This window comes from Phaeoacremonium minimum (genome assembly GCF_000392275.1).
Source record: "Phaeoacremonium minimum UCRPA7 unplaced genomic scaffold PA7_03_scaffold_504, whole genome shotgun sequence".
Lineage (NCBI taxonomy): Eukaryota > Fungi > Ascomycota > Sordariomycetes > Togniniales > Togniniaceae > Phaeoacremonium > Phaeoacremonium minimum.
Genome location: NW_006921406.1, coordinates 1 through 15,143, shown reverse-complemented (window position 1 = coordinate 15,143; position 15,143 = coordinate 1). Strand labels below are relative to the sequence as shown.

The 15,143-nt window shown below is 51.9% G+C and overlaps 6 protein-coding genes across 6 annotated transcripts; 1 reads left to right on the top strand and 5 right to left on the bottom strand.

The window, feature by feature from the left end:
• Nucleotides 1–1,726: 1,726 nt before the first annotated feature.
• Nucleotides 1,727–3,632, bottom strand: UCRPA7_7188 (putative tubulin-specific chaperone e protein; the record flags this gene model as incomplete). The annotated part of the gene is made up of 3 exons (XM_007919722.1): nucleotides 1,727–2,957; nucleotides 3,006–3,411; nucleotides 3,461–3,632. The coding sequence occupies 3 exons, from the start codon at nucleotides 3,630–3,632 to the stop codon at nucleotides 1,727–1,729; spliced, it is 1,809 nt and encodes a 602-aa protein (XP_007917913.1).
• A 252-nt stretch (nucleotides 3,633–3,884) lies between these two features.
• UCRPA7_7187 (putative peroxisomal dehydratase protein) lies at nucleotides 3,885–4,926 on the bottom strand (the record flags this gene model as incomplete). Its single annotated transcript, XM_007919721.1, has 3 exons — nucleotides 3,885–4,645; nucleotides 4,703–4,751; nucleotides 4,807–4,926. 3 exons carry the CDS (start codon nucleotides 4,924–4,926, stop codon nucleotides 3,885–3,887), a joined length of 930 nt encoding a protein of 309 aa, XP_007917912.1.
• Nucleotides 4,927–5,699: 773 nt separating this feature from the next.
• Nucleotides 5,700–7,136, top strand: UCRPA7_7186 (hypothetical protein; the record flags this gene model as incomplete). The annotated part of the gene is made up of 1 exon (XM_007919720.1): nucleotides 5,700–7,136. One exon carries the CDS (start codon nucleotides 5,700–5,702, stop codon nucleotides 7,134–7,136), a length of 1,437 nt encoding a protein of 478 aa, XP_007917911.1.
• Nucleotides 7,137–7,475: 339 nt separating this feature from the next.
• UCRPA7_7185 (putative casein kinase ii beta 2 subunit protein) lies at nucleotides 7,476–8,828 on the bottom strand (the record flags this gene model as incomplete). Its single annotated transcript, XM_007919719.1, has 1 exon — nucleotides 7,476–8,828. One exon carries the CDS (start codon nucleotides 8,826–8,828, stop codon nucleotides 7,476–7,478), a length of 1,353 nt encoding a protein of 450 aa, XP_007917910.1.
• A 1,754-nt stretch (nucleotides 8,829–10,582) lies between these two features.
• On the bottom strand, nucleotides 10,583–12,019 carry UCRPA7_7184 (putative 1-phosphatidylinositol phosphodiesterase protein; the record flags this gene model as incomplete). The annotated part of the gene is made up of 1 exon (XM_007919718.1): nucleotides 10,583–12,019. The coding sequence occupies one exon, from the start codon at nucleotides 12,017–12,019 to the stop codon at nucleotides 10,583–10,585; it is 1,437 nt and encodes a 478-aa protein (XP_007917909.1).
• Nucleotides 12,020–13,094: 1,075 nt separating this feature from the next.
• UCRPA7_7183 (hypothetical protein) lies at nucleotides 13,095–13,697 on the bottom strand (the record flags this gene model as incomplete). Its single annotated transcript, XM_007919717.1, has 1 exon — nucleotides 13,095–13,697. The coding sequence occupies one exon, from the start codon at nucleotides 13,695–13,697 to the stop codon at nucleotides 13,095–13,097; it is 603 nt and encodes a 200-aa protein (XP_007917908.1).
• Between the last annotated feature and the right edge of the window lie 1,446 nt (nucleotides 13,698–15,143).

The following is a 15,143-nucleotide window of genomic DNA, read 5'->3' as shown; positions in this document are numbered from 1 at the left end:
CACTTTGGCAGAGAGCAAACTATCGACCAGTCTTTCGGGAGCTTCAGTCCACCTCTTGGAAACCTCCCCGCATGATACAATAAGACGACAAGATTCATTTCATGAGGTTTGAAAGTCTACCCATGAATCAACTCAGACGTCAACAAGTTTCTCCTCAGATTTAGTTGCCACATTTCCTCCTTCACCGAGGACAACCCCTGTTGCTCGACCTGAATTCGCAGCTTCGTGGACCGGTTGAAGGGTTGGCAGAACATGGTTCTCTGGAAGTTGATTCATGGTGTTGTCACATTCATTCCCTCCATTGGAGCTAGGGAGTGTCGTGCCTGGCTTAACTCCGTCCACTTGCATAATCTTGATCCCCTGAGCAGTTTCCTGACCCAGGCTCGCTGTCTTGGCACCCGAATATGGACTTCCGTGAGCTGCTGAGAGTGGCACAGCGGCCATCATATCTCGCATCTTCTTCGCCTTCTTAGCGGCGCCACCGCCGAACATGCCCATACGCGACACAGCGGTGCTCATTCCCATTGAGCCCATTCCAAAGTTCTTGGATCCCATTCCTATGCCGCTGAGCGTCCAGCCCATGGCCGTGATGAACCACGTCGGAAAGCTTTTCAGACCGACCTCCTGCAGTCCCTCGAGGGTGGTAGGCATCGTGTGCTCATAACGACAATTCAATCCCCACTTGCACGTCCCATGGTGGCACCAGTGTCGGCAGTAGGATGTGTGAGAATGTTCAATGTCTTTGTTCTTTTGCTGCAGCGTCATTGTCTTGTTTCCCTCTCGAAGAGTAGGCGAGATGTGAGGAGGTAGCTGGTCACGCCGGTCAATCAGTGAAGAAGCCGGATTGGAGGTTGCATGCCGCGAAGCCTGCAGCATAAGTTCTGTCGGGCTTTGAGGCGGGTGCGGCGATGTGTATGGGTTATTTTGAGTGGCAGGGACTCGCTCATTGTTGTTACTTATCTTCCTCGAATGTGCAACAGGCGTACCTTGTCCAGGAACTCTGGGCTCGAGTCTTTTTTGGACATCTAGGGGAGCATCTCGCTGGTTCTTAGTCTCGTCATTGCTGTCAACTCCGACGCGAGTGCCCTTCGTGTCGTTGACTATGCTGGAATTCTCATTGGCGGCCATCATTCTGAGCACAGTCTCCGTATGGAGGCGAATGTCATACATTCCGTCACTCTTGACTCCGCGGCCAAGGTTGATCATCCCCGAAACTGTTTTGATTTCAAGTTCTCGTGGAACTCCGTCAATGTCGATCCAGTCGGGAAGTTGGTCCACGGCAATCAATGGCACCATTGCTCCAGGCGAGACTACCATACCGGATCGAGTCTGCTGCTTGACATCTGGACGGACAAGAAAATACTGTGGAGTAGGACTCATCATGCTGATAAGGATATGTTTCTCAGTTCTAAATGCTTCGACACCAAGTCCTGGCCTTGTTGTGCGGTAAAGTGAGTAAATGTGGTAAGATGGATCTCATTCATGCCAATGGTCAGGTGCAAAGAGCTGGACTGCGAAAATGGCAATAGATCAAATAAATCTTATCTATATGTGACAATGGACGTTTTAACAGAGAAGATATAGCTATAACCTGCTGTTTTTGAATGCTCGGCAACAAGCTCAAACGCTTACTTGTACGTTATTTGTCTATGAGATTGCCTAACTATGACCATTGTTTGACCATTGACAACATTAGGGAGCCCACAGAGGCATGAGCAAACAGCCTCTATCTCGTTTCAACTCTGATTGTGACATCGAGCCCGTCCACACAGAAACCAAATTGCCTTGGAGAATCTCTCAGTTCCACCTCTCGCTTGACCCATTTGCCAGCTCTCTTGTCGGTTTGGTATCCTGTGTTTGACTGCCCATCACCTTCTCTCTCTTTCTCTACTTCCATCTCTTCATCATCACTGCTGTCGTCTGCCTCGTCGTCAAACCCAGCCACGGGGTCCCATTCTCCCGTTTCCCAGATTAGTCGCAGTTTGAGTGGTGTATAACCAAACAAACGTCCTGCAATACCCTTGACGGCGTAGATGTCATATGATTTGGGAATTTGAGCTCGCTTCTCTACAGCATTTGCGGCATTGCCACCATCATGGTCAGGCCCGTTATGAAAGCGAAATTTGACGTCAATCAACCGCGCTTCTAAGAAGGCCGGATTAATTTCTCGTTGTCGCACAACTACCGGCTCTCCAAATAGCTCGCACAGCTCCGCATAGCGTCGATGCTGAGCAATGACTTTGGCTTCTGCCTCGGGGCTTTGCGGGACCGAGGAGAGCTGACGCCCAATTCGCGATAGGTAGAACATCTCGGCGTTGGTGCGATCGGTAGCCGTGATTGTACTGAAGTTAAGAGATTTAAGAGATGCTAGTCGTGCGACTGTAATCATATAGGCCTCCTCAGTGATAGTAGCCTTCGCTCCCGTTGATGAGGGTACTGTGGAGTCCGACTCAAAGGCTGGATTGTCATATATAGGGTTATGAGCGAAGCGGAGGGAGGCTAAACCAGGGAATGTCAATGGGAGGGCATCAATAAAGGACCAGGTAGATACCTGGTTATAGGACAAGTCTAGATAGTGCAGGTTGTTGCTGAAAACTGGCGGTGGAGCTGTTGCATCAGTAGTTATACTGCTGATATTGTTGCCTTTGAGATGAAGATTTCGTAGAGATTTGATCGCCGTCAGGCTAGCAAGATCCGACAGCGATGTGAAGTCATTGTACTCCAAGTTCAAGGAGGTGAGAGTTGATGTGAGTGACGAACTGGGCATTGCAGGTAAAAAGGAAAGCTGGTTAGTGCTGAGGAGTAGGGTAGTGAGGGCACTGAATTGAGCTGCAATGTGACATATCTCCTCCCATGTGAGGAGTGTCTCGTCCAGGGCAAGCTCCTTGATGCCACGGAAGACAGCCTCAGAGCGTTGCAACTCTTCGTCTTCTAAAACATGTTGAAAACGATTGCCACTGTTACTTGTTAGGAAACCCGTGCCCGCATAACATCAAGAAACTCACTTAGCACGTAAGCTTCGCAACGAGCCTAGCTGTGCGCAAATCTCGACTACCGTTGCGAACTTCAAGAACAGATTGCGACTTAGATCTAGCTCGACTACTTTGGGGCAGATGTCTTTGATGGGCTTCTCCTGACCATTGGCCGCCGTAGCGGTCGACACGCGCATGCCATCCAGGATGACGACTTTCAGCTCATGAAGCTGTGCCTGCTGGCGACGAATCTTGTCAAAGCCGACCTCTTCAGCAACCTTGCCAGAAATAACGATCGCTGGCCCCGAGGAGATGATCTTCTGGTCCTTGGTCACCTCGGAGGAGTACTTCTGGTGAAGAGCCTCCAGAAATGTACGTGGCTTCTCAGCCGGCCGCGATGGCCGAACAAACGATGCTACCGTTTGAGACTTAGATTTGCCTGTTGCAGGTTCAGTAGTAGTCCTATGAGGTGATTGAGCGGGCCATACAGCTGAAATATCGGACGTCCTTGTGAGATCCGTCGTGTTTCCCTCTTGACGGGTCGTCCCATTCTACGCCAAGCCAGACACCGTTTGTCCCTGCGACTTGGCCGACATATCGAACAGTGCAGAGGGCACCGTCATACGAGAGGCGTTGGCCGATTTGGGAGTCGGAGGCCATCTCGTCATATTTGGATGTGGCCGTATCGTTTCATTGTGGAGTGGATTTTGTGAGGTTCAAGTTTGCATGGTGCGGGTAAGATCTTCATGAGCTCAGGCAACCAAAATAAATTAGTGATAAAGAGTGCTGCCACTTTCATGACCAAACACAACGAAACACCACAGGATGTCCCGATCAAATATATTTGAATTCAATAGATTTTGTTCTTAGCACGTTTCATATTTACAGAAGTCAAGCGCTGCTAATAATATTTTACAGCTTGCTCTTGGCTGCGTCGACAACCTTGATCAGCGCCCGACCATTGCTCAAGCAAACCTTGCCGCCCTCAACCTTCGTCTCGAATCTGATCTCTTCAAAGCCATCTTTAATCTCACCAGTCCTCCATACAGAGGTAACCAGCTTATCTCCCGGCTTCACCGGGCTAGCGAAACGTGTTTGGAACTCCTTGATATTCTCTGGCTTGCTCCCTCCGAGATGCTTCAGGATCCCGTGACAAGTTGAGTTGAATGAGTACAGTCCGTGCATGATATCGCCTCCAAAGCCCATCTTCTTTCCAGGTTCGGGCGTAGCGTGCAGCGGGTTGTAGTCACCATTGAGGCGGTATAGCAGCGCTGACTGCCTAGTCGTCTGGTCTTCAAAGACTAGATCGGGTTGCTTTCCCTTCGGAGGAGGGAAGTTGACGGTCGCAGGACCCTTCGGTCCGCCCCAATTACCCTGCGCAACGAAGAATGAGCTCCCGATGGCACGAGAGTAGACCTCTCCAGACTCAACCTCGACCAGGTCCTGCTGGATGTCGAGCACGGAGCCAGGCCTGCCCTTGTCGTACACGCCGAGCACCTTGGTCCGAAGCTCAAACTTCTTGCCCTCTGACGAAGTTGGCAGAGGCTTGAGAAACTGAATCAGGCGCTGGCCATCGACGACGCGGGCATAATCAAACGATGGCACTCCAGGTATTTGGACGGCCTTTTGCGACTTGTAAAAGTCGATGACTTCCTGCGATGCACCCTTGAATGCTAAGCATTATTAGCGACCTGCGCTATTTTATACAGTCCAATTCTTGTCAGACCTACGTAGAATCACAGGATATGTTGGGAAGACAGCAAAGTTGGGGTGTAATTCCTGGGAGATATAAGTCTGCATCCTCCAGCACCCTAGAAAGCCAAGGATGACTTACATAGAGGTATTGCAGCTCATCGGCAGTGCAGCCAATGCTGTTTGCGAAAAGCAGGACATCCCGCTTCAGCCATGTAACCTCCTGGGGAGGATACTGGAAGCCAACGCCGGGGCCGCTCATTATGGAATCGGGGGCTCTTTGAAAATGCTTAGAGATAAGAAACAGCTCTGTGAAGCGGTAGTGATCTTAAGAAATAAGGTGAAAACCATTAATATGGCATGCAATCTCGGTCAAGAGGGATCTCCGCAGCATTTGAAGGTGAGAGGGCGCCTCAAGACGGTCTATTATTGATCTGGCCCGACCGACGCAAGCTCCAAATGCCGAGGCACGATTTTTGGAGGCGGATTACTTGAGGGTTTGTCAGTGCGACAGTGCGCTATCGGCCAGGTGACCGCCATCGCCTAATACGCTGTGCGCCAATGATTGGTTCTTCCGAAGGACCTCGGGAGCTTCCACTTTCAGCTTTGCCGACCTCAACCTCAACTTTCAACTCGATATAGTTATGAACAATTGCGCGAGAGAGAATTGTTCTGGAAGCTGCTGAGAAAACTCAACTTGGATGACTTGTAATTATTTCTCCTGTCAAACACAATGGGTGCCTGGAGACAACAGCAGACGATGGAGGCAAGAGCCCGGGCCGTTGAGCCCTTGTCTGTGGCAGCCCGCAGCACAGCTTCAGTCACTTCTGTAGGAAAATATTACACTTTGCAACTCAAGATGCTTTGTTTACATTTTCTCTGAGATATCACTTTGCAAGATACACACAACCCCAAAAATTTGGTGGTGCGCAGCTTCTTTGGACCGATGCCAAACTCCCCAGGTCTCACCTGCCTGCCTCCTTTCCATCCATTTCCCATCCATGTATCCGACTTATTAGGCCAATTTCTAGTCTCATGGATAAATCACACGCTGGAGAAAACACCTCCGGCAAGCTCAACGCGCAAGACAGTCATGGCTCGATGGTCAAGTTGGCAAAGCCCCTGACCGCCATGGCTCGCGAGGCCCTGGCAAACAAGACGATGAAGCTGATGAGAAAGCGCGCCCGACTGAGGAAGAAGCTGACGAAACTCATCAATGCTGAAATCAAACCCACCGCGGGTCAGAAATCGCCGGCACACGGCAACACCGGTATTCTGACGCGCATGGAGCGGCTGGCAAGACGAGAGAGAAGACACATGCTTTCTCGAATCAAGATGTTGGAAGAGCGGGATAAGTTATACAGATGGGATCCGACAGACGAGAGGGCCCTGGACCTGGATTTAGTGCGATCACTCTTATCCAGTTTTCGGCAGGTCTTGTATTCTGAGCTGAGGGTAGACGAGATTCCTTTCCCATCAGCGTTTAGCACTGAGGAAGGCACGAGTGCTTCCATCTTACCAGCTCCCAACGCCTCCAAGGAGAAGAATAAGGAGAAGCTCGATGTTGTTAGTCAATCACAATCGAAGGAGCTAGACAACGAACGTGAGCAGAGATCGGAGACTACAGATCCTGGCAAAGGCAATCCGCGTCGAGCCATTGATGAGACTGCTGGTTCCGAACAAGAGTCGGACGAAAGCGACCTGCGTTACGATCAACTACGAGTCAAGGAAATGCTATCCGGACTTGCGTACGATGATCTCGTCTATGACGCGGAGCCAACCAAGGGCAAGCGAGTCATCGATCACGGATTATGGATGAGCGGTGCTCTACAGGATGTCCCTGATAGCTCAAACATTTGCCCTTGTAACCACGACAACATGCCGGAGACACCCCATTCACCCTCACGCGTCACCACCCCAGTCAAGTCAGCTATCAAAAAGAATGGAGAGATTAAGCCTAGCATCCTAGGACGAAAGGTGACGTTCCAAGAAAATCCCCTCGGAGGTTCTAGGACAGTCATCAACGACAAACAGCCCTCCTCTCCTACATATCCATACTCCGTAACTCACACAGGCAAGGAACCGGTGACGACGAATTCCGAGGATGCCCGCGCAAAGGTCTCCAAGAAAAAGAAACACCATACGAAACGGAACACCTCGATCGACCAGTCCTCTGGATCTTCTAAGAAGGCCGAGAAGTCCACTCGCCATAAAATTCGCCAGTCGTCACGGCACGAAAAAGTTAATGGGTTGAATACACCAGCGAAGAACGACTTGGTGCAAGTACTTGGCGTCACGCCGGAAGTATCGCACCTTGCTAGCTTCCTTGCTCGGTTGAGCAAATCAGCTCCTGCCAAGCTCCCCGGCGGTGGCTCGAATTTGGACGCACTACGACGGGAGGACAGGATCATCCTTGAGACGGAGCGGCAGATTTGGCTGAGACGGATGGGTTACAATGACTTCGTTGACTGAATGAAGACTATTTGGTCTACAAGAGAAGCCAGTTGAAGGTGCTTCGGCTACGGAGGATTCCTGGGCTGTACCTAGGATCGCGAACGATCCTGCGGAATGTAAAAGTATGGCTTTCTGGAGCTCGGACGGTAAAGATAATGGCTAGAGGCACTGTACAGTAGAAGGTCGCATTTCTGCGATAATATTGAGTCAAGGAAATCAATTGATGCTGTTGTAGCCGCTCACTGGGGCCAAGCAAGCATATGTATGTTACAAAAGAGTGTGGTATCTTCCTTCCCGTTGATCATATCCGCAATAAACTCCAGTATTCAGAACAATTTGCCGTGCTTGTCGCACGTCTCAATATCGCATACCCCTTTCCCGATCACATTCTTCCATAAAGCGGTAGATGCCCTCGAGACCTTCAAAATCCTCGGAGCAATGCTCGCCTGAGCTGACCACTGGCGGCGACATGCTTTCATATCCCTCTTCAAGCTCTGCCGATGGAGATGAGAGCCATGGGTTTTCCTCCATGTAATCATCCAGAAAAACGTCTTCTTCGACCGAAGACAGCTCCGATCGATGTGAGCGTAACGAGCCACCTGGAGAGGTGATTGTTCGATTAACATCCTGGGCATCAGGTGCGTACGGGAAGCGAAGAGCCATATTGATACCGAGACTGTCATCGAAGTTGGGATCCTGTCCTACGATGCCACGCTGAACACCGACATCGTCACACAGTCTCTCCACCGTCTCGGCATCAACCCCAGGGAATCTGACACGAAGAACGTTATGCTTCTGTAGGATGACTGGTAGATCTCCCAATGCCGACAACCGTTTCAGGTCATTCATCACTGCCGCAAGATCCTTGAGCGTACGCGCAAAGTCAACGGACAGAACATCGAGGAAGCCATCGGCGTTCAGGGTGGCTTTGTTGGCCTCGGTCTGGGCTGCGAAGCCGGCGGACGGGAATGGGAAAGCCGCAGCAAGAGGGCTCAGAGCTGTGATCGTTGGTGTGATTTGGAAGTCGATGAAGGCGCCCGGGGCTTGACGTGAGATGTTGGCTAGCTTGCGGCCAGCCTCCTCCTGCAGGTTGCTGACGGCTCTGTATCGCTTCTCGCCGTTGGGCCCGTAGCCATCGAAGTGGGCTCGCTGACCAGACAGACAGAACGCTCGCATCGCCTGCGAGACATTCTGGACGACCTGCGCTGGCGCGGCAGGGGTATGGCTGAAGTATCGGGTACCACCAATGCGTCCGGAGCCCGGCATTCCATATCCTCCTGCTGTACGAGGAAGAGCTCCGCCGGTGAGGTTCGGACGTAAGGTACTAGCGAAGGGAGTACGGCCCGGGAACTGGGTGAATGCTTTGCCAACATTCGTCTTTGCAAAGGCGGCCTTGTCGAAGCCGGCGCCGGCCCTTGTCCCGTTGCTCCCGGTACTGAGGTATCGACGGACGGTAGCGTTGATGTGTGCATATGCGTTGCTGGACGACCATCGTACACCTCGCTTTGACTGACGGAGGAAAGCAGCGGGATGGATAGGCTGACGGCCGGATGCTCGTACAGTGACGTGTTGTAACTCCCCGTTAATGACGGGCTTCGTGGCGCTCGAGAGCTTGGTGCGTATGACCTTGGTCATCTTCGCAGTGCTGCCGACGGCCTTGCGGAGTGCACGCATGGCCGCCGGAGCCAGCATGCCTCCGAGGGAGGCCATGGTTGTTGTGTTCTGCTTGCTTCTCGACCCTGAGAAGGTGAGAAGAAAGAAGCAGACTTGCGAAAGAAGAAGGGGAAAGGAGGATGACAGCCACGGGTCGAGTCGGGCAGCTTTATCGCTGTTGATTCCCGGATATCTACGATAAGATTCGCCACACGGGCTGAGGCGGACCCCGCTTTCCATGGAAGCTGATATCCAATCGTTAAACAGATCCCGGCCTTCAGCCACACTTACGTAACGAGGCGGAACCTCGCAGGGGAACGTCCAGCTCTCCACAGATTTTCTCGAGTGGTTAATATTTTTTTTCCCTTCCCAAGCTCATGCTTCTTTTCTGCTCAACCTCGACGGCATCGACATAAGCAATCCTGCATACTAACTCAGCATATATAGCTGCTATATCAGGTAAGCATCAATCCCTCTCTTTTTATTTCTCCTCAGCCTGCTTTGATGATCATACACGAACAATCCAAATCTTACCAGCACCATGGGGACTACAACATATCTCTAGAATTACCCTGAGCAAATTCTCTCGCAACGATTTCTCTTGAGCTCGGACATCACTGAATCTTTGCTGACCGTCAATCAGATAAAGACACAGCGTGGTTCTGCTGAGGCGACAGCTGTTGCCTCCATAACACCGCGTGTATTGTCCCTCAGGGGACGTGATTTTTCAAAAGGTTTGTGGATTTTCTCTTCAATGCACTTCTACCCTATTCCATGTGATGAAAGAACGACAACAGGGATTCCTCGAACCGAACTATAATGTGGATTCATTGTTTTTGTTTCAGCCTTGTCTGATGTGGCCTGAAAAATCCGTACTTTTCTGCAGCTTGTGTTATGCTCATCTGCTAACCTCGCCGCGCACAGGTACTTCTATTCAAGTTCTTTCTCCGAACCCTTGCTACTGTTTTCGTGGCACTATGACGAAATTTGAACGAACGGGCGGACATAACGAAGCCCTTTTGGCACTCTCTCATCAAAAGCAAGGCTGTACACCTTGTGAGGGAGTCTCAGTTGGGAATCTTGTTGAGAATTCGTCACCTGATTATTGTGTCCTGCATGGAGATTTGACCTGCAGAAGAAATCATGGCAGAACGCTGTTGCTAACTTGATCCTGCCAGGTAAATACTAGTCTTCTTTCCTTCCGGGCGCTTCGGCAGCATTATGATGAACGTTATTCACACTGTTTGATCTTGCCTTCGGGCTTGAAATGAACATTTTACAAAATCTGATTTAATGAGGTATGATGAATCACCTACGAGTCAACGAGGTTTGTGGGCTAACAACTGTCATAGACTGAAAGCTGCTTCAATACGCTCTTATTCACGATTGAAATTTGAACACCAGCTAATTCCTGTACCTCCCTAGGTAATGCTCGAACGTGACACCGTAGAACGAACAAGATATATGATGGTAAGCGATTGCACCTTCTTACCCTCCCTCACCTTTCGGATGATACCCATTTTTGCTGTTCTATCCTGAGTTCATCTTGATGACACAATTCCTATTCACCTTGGAGAACTGATAAGGATCTCTCATTCCAAATATGCATATTTTACTCTTTTGAGATCTGGGCTAACACTGTCTCATCAGTTACATCTTTGCACATGAAAAATGACATCGACTTTCAAAGTAGTAGATAATCAATGTCATGAATATATTTTATTGCAGCATCCTGAGTGTGGCGCCTTTTGATTGTCTCCTGGCTCCTGCCTGTGTCTATACCAAACTTTTCCAATTTTCCGAAGTATACTCTACTTCTTCAACTGTAGCCTGGCATTCCAGCCCACGATGCATCGAATGAGATCCCAGTCGCCGTTGTGACCTACCCAGTCCGTGACCACGATACCCGTGCTAGCATCACCCACAGTCAGCTTGCCCGGCCCCTTTCCGTGCTCGGCGTGCCGCATGCAGAGGTACTCAATCACCGCAGGATTGACCTTGCCGGCGATCTTCTCGGGCCAGCAGCTCGCGTTGAAGAAGTTGCTCGCGCTCAGGAAGTTGACAAAGAACGGCAGGGTCGAACCGGCCGCGGCGGCTTGCTGGGCACCCACGGCGGCGATGTTGAAGAGCTGCTGGCCGGCGCGCTCGAGGTGGGCGCGCGCCAGCTCAATCTTCTTCTCAATATTGGTGCTCTGGTCGACCTCGTAGAAGTCCTGGACGCGGATCAGCTTGCTGCCGCACTCGCCGTCGGCGCAGTTGTCGGGCCACGAGGCGGCGTCGATGCCCCAGCCCTTGCCGCCGTGCTCCCCGCGCAGGCTGTCGTCCGAGTTGAAGCGCCGGACCAGCACGATCTTGCCGCGCGCCTCGCCCAGCTTCGGGATCCGGGGCTCTGTGAACCACCGCCGGGCGTCGTTGCCGCCGCAGTAGCGCTTGTGGAGGTACCGCGACAGGTGCTGGTCGGTGCCCTTCCCTGTGCCCTCGCGCTTGACGGACATGAGCAGCGTCTCGGACGGGTTGCGGTCGAGGAAGCCGTAGATGTCCTTCAGCATGTCGTGGAAATACTTGTTTCCGGTCAAGCTGATTGGGAAGACGGCGTGTACCAGCGCCAGGTCGTCGTTGTCCGTGTTTGCAGAAACTCGAATGTCAAAGAAGCGAACGCCATTATCCAGTTGCTCCTTGACGCCGACAGCTTGACAGCGCACCGAAGGCAGAGCTGTGTGGCAGGTCGGGCTGTTGTGCGTGCCCGGGATAGAAAGGGCGGATAGGGGGTAGTCATTGTGCAGCTCCTTCATCCATGCGGCAAGGTTGGTAGAGCTGAAGATGGACAGGTATGCACCAGTGGGAATGTAGACTGCCGTGAGCTCATGCGGTGCACCGTCAAGCCGCTTCATGACAATGCTGCGCGGCGAGGGTCCCGGTACGTCCACCTGGTACTTGTGTGACTGCCCGGGTGCTTGGAAGGTCAGCCGGAGAATCTCACGGGTCGGGTCCGCCGCCCGGATGTTGGTCGGCTTGGTTTCGAAGGGATTGGCGACAACATCCTTGATGTCCTCCTTGCTGAGAGGCGCATGGTTGTCGCGTGGCTTCACACCGCCCGACGGCGTAGAGTTCTTGCTCAGGAAGCCGGAGATGGTGCTGTTGATCCTCGCCAGACCGCCGGGCTCCGGGACAGACTCGCCCTCAAGGCGCTCCACCGTCTTGAGCTCCAGCGGGTGGATCGTCAAGTTGCGGATGGTCAGCGAAGCCATGTCTGAAAGCAATTGGACGTCACCAAGTCACCTAGATATCTTAGAAGCACCTGAAATGGCAATTCCTACCTGGGATTACCAAACATTCGCACTTTGACCTTACAGCAACATTGGTGAGAGGGGGGTGGGGATGACATCGCTAAATAGCTAGCTAAGCTCCCCTGCGACATCTGACGTATTACGGCGGGCAATGGGCCTGCTAAAACGTCAAGAGCTCAACCTCCAGGGGCCAGCCACGGATCTAGGCGGTCTAACAGCGCCGTCCAAGCCGCCGTGTCTTGGCCTGCAGCGCGGCACGGCCTGGGATAGGCCAATCGGCCACTCAACCCACCCGCTGCGTGGAGTTGTCACCGCACTTTGGAGCATCTTTACAGCAGACAGCTTGGGGCTGAATTCCCTCTTTTTTCAGCGCCGCCCAGTAGGCAATTCAGAGGTTGACCATGCCAGCTGAACAAATGCAACCTTACAAGGCCACAGACGGTCGTAACACGGAGGGAAGAGGTTGTTATCACCTACCAGAGGCCTTAGTTTAGTAGTAATAATTAGTGCACTTCCGAGTTGCAAGTTCAACATCTGTGAACTTTAACTTTCACACCCGCCTTGGGATACCACAGCCCGTTCATTCACAATCAGCACACTGACAAACGAGGCAATGAAAGAAGGGCGGATTCAATTCATTCTGTCCCTAAACTCCAATGGTTTTTCATTATCATGACACAAACTCCCTCATTACTCAGACCCAAATTCCTGCCCGTTTTGATAGCTTTCTTCGTCCCGTACCTTGCCTCCTTGGAAAAGCATGCCGAAATCCGAGCACACAGACTGATAACGATGCTGGGGAAATAAAAATGTCAAGCAAGAAGGCTGTAGCTAGCCCAGCAATATGTGTAAGTAAAGAGAGGCCGCCGTGTTTGTCGTTCCAAGTCCAGCGGCAGTATAGCCCGTCGTCAGGTTGGTCATCACCACCAACCCACATCCATAATTATGCACACCTCCATGAAAAGATGTGGAAATGTGCTTCCGAAAAAGAAGGATAGTCCCCATGAACCATATGTCCCGCTTTCTGTCGTAAAAATCAGACGCTACGCGATCTCTTAGTCCGCGCGGCTTGATCAGCCATATCGGCAGACGAGGCAGGAGCACTGCGTTTCTTGGCGTCGTTCCTCTGGCGGAGCACCTCCAGGAGAATCCTCTCGGGGCCAATCACGTTGCCAGAGCCGTTGACGTCCAAGCCTGCGTCCACCTCAATACGGATCGGTCGAGGGCGGCCGTCCTCGTCGATCATGGGGATACCGCAGTTGGCGGTGCTGGCGTCATTCATGGCGGCGACAACGGCTTTGGCAATGGCGCCAGCGTGGTCAGCCGGGCTGGCGCTCACGCAGACGAGGTTGTGGTTGGAGGCGACGCGGAGTGCGGTCGAGATGCGTATGGCGATGGGCGAGCGGCCCTCGTCGTCGTCCTCCATCTCGTTTGCCTGGTCGAACAGGGCGATCGAAGCGGGCAGAGACTGTTGCGTGATGCTCATGTTGGGGTTGCGGTTGAAGGTTGAGATCAGGCTTGCGTGCAGACGAGGCAAACGGGGAGGAGGTGCGTAGGCTGGCGGTGGAGTAGGAGGTCCTCGCGAGCCCTCCTTAGGAAGCTGCACTGAGGTGTCTGCCGACTGGGATGGCTGCGCCATAAAGCAGGTTCGGTGTGGGATGGCGTGTTGTGCGAGAGAGTCTGAGGCAAACAACAGCAGAGAAGGAGCCTTAGGGTAGCTCTCTTCACCTGAGCGGGAGAGAAAGAAGAGTTTCACGAAGGTCCTATCTCGATAGCAAATAATAAAACGCTCTAGGTCCTTCCTCAAATGAGCAGTGAAGCAAAAGAAGAATGCTTGTTCTCTCAACAATCCCGAAGGGTATATGGCTTCAGAAGATGACAAATCCTGGCGTGGTTGCAGAGTGGGAGATTTTCTGTAGTCGTGTAGAAGGAGAGAAGGAAAGGAAAAGGATGAGGAAGAGGAAGATGACGACTGGAAGGAGAGGTATAGTCGCCTACATGAATGTCTTGCTGGCTGGCTGGCTGGCTGGCTGGCTATTGTGGAATCATGAATAATACTACCATGTCTCAGAAGAATGTGTGAGAGGAAAGTTTAGACACTTCAATTGTGTTGACCAGCAGCCCACATGTGTGAATCTTCCTTATTCATGCAAGTCTTAGTCCAGCCTCCTGATCTTGATGTGCACACTGTATGTAGGTTTATCTCTATTGTAGCCCCAAAGGGGCCAAAGGGGATGGGAATGACCAATTGTAAAGTTCAATGTGGAGTGAAGAGGTGAAACAGAGAATGCAGCCATGCTGGAAAGCTTTTCCATTCTCGATGCATATCTCCGGACATCCTATGGGAAGGTTATTCTTCTCATGCTATTGTTCTTTGACGATGATGATCGTTGGTTCTGATTGATTGAATGAGGCGGGAAGGTCGCTTGCTATTGTTCTGCTTCCTATTGTCGTTGACTGAAAAGTGGGGCTCTCCCGCTCCCCTATTGACCCTATTGAGGCCCCTGTTGGGCTTAGCGCATGGCTTGTGGCGCCTATTGAGCATCCCAAGAAACCAAGCTAGCAACTCCTCGCCATCCAAGGATCCCGAGGTCCTTTCCCTCGGGTTACAGATGTATTCTCTGCACTGTCACCACTCACAATGGTTACATCTTACGACGATAGTCATCCGGCCGTTGCTTGACATTCTGTTGCAAGGGTAGCACAGGGCCAGAACAGCCCGTAGCTCCCACTGTGGCTGCAAGCTCTGGAGCTAGTCGCTCTCAGCTTATGCTGCAAGGTCATAGTGCATGTATGGCTCCGAGGAGAGGGAAAGGAGAGCATCAGGGTGACTGCAGAAAGGCTTCAATGAGAGACAAGAACCGTTTGTGATTCTTTCATTACCTGGTGCAATGTCTATCCTATCACAGATGCCAAGAGCATCGGATAATACCTCATCGTTTGTACAGCCAACACCCGCCGTCGCCCTCTCATCCCGTTTGTTTCCCGCCCATCCACCGAGCCACCCCAACACATTCATTCATCCCGTGTGTCGTGTGTTGGCTTCCCCCCTCCTCCTCCTCCTCCTCCTCCTCCTCCTCCTCCT